Source organism: Gracilinanus agilis, unplaced genomic scaffold (genome assembly GCF_016433145.1).
Source record: "Gracilinanus agilis isolate LMUSP501 unplaced genomic scaffold, AgileGrace unplaced_scaffold1251, whole genome shotgun sequence".
NCBI lineage: Eukaryota > Metazoa > Chordata > Mammalia > Didelphimorphia > Didelphidae > Gracilinanus > Gracilinanus agilis.
Genome location: NW_025343043.1, coordinates 1 through 2,704, shown reverse-complemented (window position 1 = coordinate 2,704; position 2,704 = coordinate 1). Strand labels below are relative to the sequence as shown.

Below are 2,704 nucleotides of genomic sequence, written 5' to 3'. Positions count from 1 at the left end.
TAATAAACCAATATGTAATATATAATGAAAATAATATATTAATATATGATAAATAATATATATGATAAATAAAATAACAACATGATAAATAATATATATTACTATATCAGTTAAGAGACCTTAGAAGTTCTCAAGTCCAATGCTCCTTTAACTGATGTCAAGTGATTGGCCCAGGGTCACCCAGCTAGTAAGTGGCCGAAGCAGGATTCAAACCCAGGTCTTCCTGAGTCCAAGTTCAGGGCTCAGTTCATTCACTCCGTCACCCTTCCTCTCAGGCCATAGCTCTAGACTACAGCTATTTTATAGGACAATGCCCCAGGATGACAAGTGCCCCCTACCTTGGTGCAGTTGGCAGCCTTGGGCTCCAGGTCATTGAGGGTGACGAGCTCCCGGAGAAGGCTGCTCTCTTGGTAGCCACCTTTGACCCCTCGAAGCTTGAAGTAGGCTTGATTCCGCTGCAGGATGAGCCGAAGGTTGACTGCAAAGCCAGCCATGTCAATGGCAAATGGCCGGTGGGGGTCAAAAACTGTCTTCCAGCCAATTACTTTCCCTGCCCCATTCACCCGAGGTGATTCATACCGAAGGCCTCCCACGAAAGCCACTGGCCACACGGACACCCTTCTTGTGCTTCGCATCTACAATTGGGGAATGAAGGAAAGAGGTGGGGATGGAGTGGAGGATGTAGGGAGGATGCCCCAGTTCTCTGTCCCCTGGTAGGCTCCCCAGCCTAGTGTAACTCACCACCCAATGGCTGTTTATAGGGTCATGGAACTTCAAATGGCCTCAGAAGGTGGTCTGGCTTCCTGCTTCCTTGCCTTGTTCTACAGCCAGCTGGACAGCTGAGGAAGCCTTTGCCCTCTTGGCCTACCCACTAGGTGGCAGAACAGCTAGAGTGCTGGGCTTGGGGTCAGGAAGACTGGAGTTTGAATCCTGCTGCAGACACTGTATGACTGGACAAGCTGCTTAAGCTCTCCCAGCCTCAGTTTCTCTATTTGCAAAATGAGGAAGTTGTACTCAAAGGCCCCAACCATTCCTTTTAGCCCTAAATCTAAGATCCTTTGGGCAAGGACCCCTTTGCTCCCTCTCTCTCTTGTTCTAGCGATCTTGGGATCTTATCTCAACTTAGAGAGGTGGGATGGGGGGATGGGAAGGATTGCAGGGGGGCGGGGGTGGAGCCTCCTCTACAAAGAGCACTGGTCTTCCCAGGCCCAGGAGCATGGGATTAGGGTCCCAGATAAGAATCTCCTGGGAAATGTTCCAGCTTCTAGTTCAAAGCCCAGGCTAGGAGACTCTATCCGAGGTGGGGCAGGGGACCGCAGATGCACTAATTTTCTTCCCCACAACCATAGAGATCTTTTCCTCTCCCACCTCGTTCCTTTGTCTGTTAGCATCCCACCGTACCCTTCCTCATTCCTCACAGTCGGAAAGCAAACGTCCACCGCTCAGCTCCCCTCGGACCCAGGCCACGTCCACTCGCTCCTGGTGGCCCCTACCTTCTTGACTCTTCCTCCACGTCTGGGAAGAATTCCGGGACTCTCTACAACCCCAGCAGAGCCAGCCTCCCATCTTCCTTCCCCCCTCGCTTCTCGCCCGTTCCCCTCCCCCTCCCCTCCCCCTTCCCCTTCCCCCAGAGCCACGCCAGGGGTAGGGGTGGGGTGGCTGTCCCCACCTCCTCAAAGAGTTCCAGGCTGTAGGTGTTGTCGTCGTCAGCAAAGTAGACTACGCCGGGCTGACTGGCATTGCGGGGGAAGGTCTCCCGGAGCCAGCGCAAAGCGAGGTTGCGCTGCATGGTGCCCCGGGGGATGCGGGGGTCCCTGGCGTCCCCTCGCAGCTTGTAGTTCCGGGGCGTCTCCACATGCAGGTGTGTGTAGTTGAGGCCGGTGTCCCGGAGGAGGCGGGCAGTCAGGGGCGTCCGACGCGGCGCGTCCTCCACCACCAGCCAGTGGAGATTTTGTACGTGGAGCAGCGTATTGGCAAGCCGGGTCAGCTCGGCCTTCTGCACTGGGCGGCTGTAGGTAGGGGTGACCACGTGGATGGTGGGCAGGGTGTCCGACCAGGGCGGGGGGCGCGTGTACACGTACTCCGTCCTCACCACCTCCACGATGTCCCGATCAGACATGCAGTACTCCCTGGAGTCCACGCTGGGGTCCCGCCTAGAATCACTCCCATCATCTGAGGAGGAAGGGATAAGAGAAGGGTCATGGAGACCGCAGCTTGTCAGGAAGAGAACTCCAGCGGCAGTCCTGGGGACTTTGGGATGTCAGTCCTCCCTCAGACCGTTAGCACAGATTGTCTTCGGGTCTCCATTGCCTAGTGCTGTGCGGGAGCTCAACAGATGTCTGTAGATTGATCACAGCTTTACCTACATTATCTCACAACAACCTTGTGGGGAAAGCACGAGTGCTATTGTCATCCCCATTTTCCAGGTGAAGAAAACTGAGAGTCAGAGGTTAAGAGCTGGTAAATGTCAGAGGCAGGTCTTAACCTCAGCATTCTTAACTCCATGCCAACAGGCTAGTCCAAACTCCCCACCAATTGCAAGAATCCTTTTTACAGAGTCCCTGATAGATACAACAACAATTTTCCTTTCTCTCTGTCTCTGTTTCTCTGCCTCTGGCTTCTCCCCTTTCTGTCTTTGGCCCCGCCCCCTTTGTCTCCCTCCCTCCTCTCTCTTTTCTTCCTTCCCTCCCTCCTCTCCTCTCCT

General features: G+C 54.2%; 1 protein-coding gene across 1 annotated transcript; it reads right to left on the bottom strand.

Moving 5' to 3' along the window:
• Positions 1-338: 338 nt before the first annotated feature.
• On the bottom strand, positions 339-2,134 carry LOC123253988 (galactosylgalactosylxylosylprotein 3-beta-glucuronosyltransferase 1; the record flags this gene model as incomplete). The annotated part of the gene is made up of 2 exons (XM_044683063.1): positions 1,670-2,134; positions 339-635 (listed from the first exon to the last, which is right to left on the bottom strand). Coding segments are annotated over exons 1-2 (747 nt in total), but the record flags the coding sequence as incomplete, so codon positions are not given.
• Between the last annotated feature and the right edge of the window lie 570 nt (positions 2,135-2,704).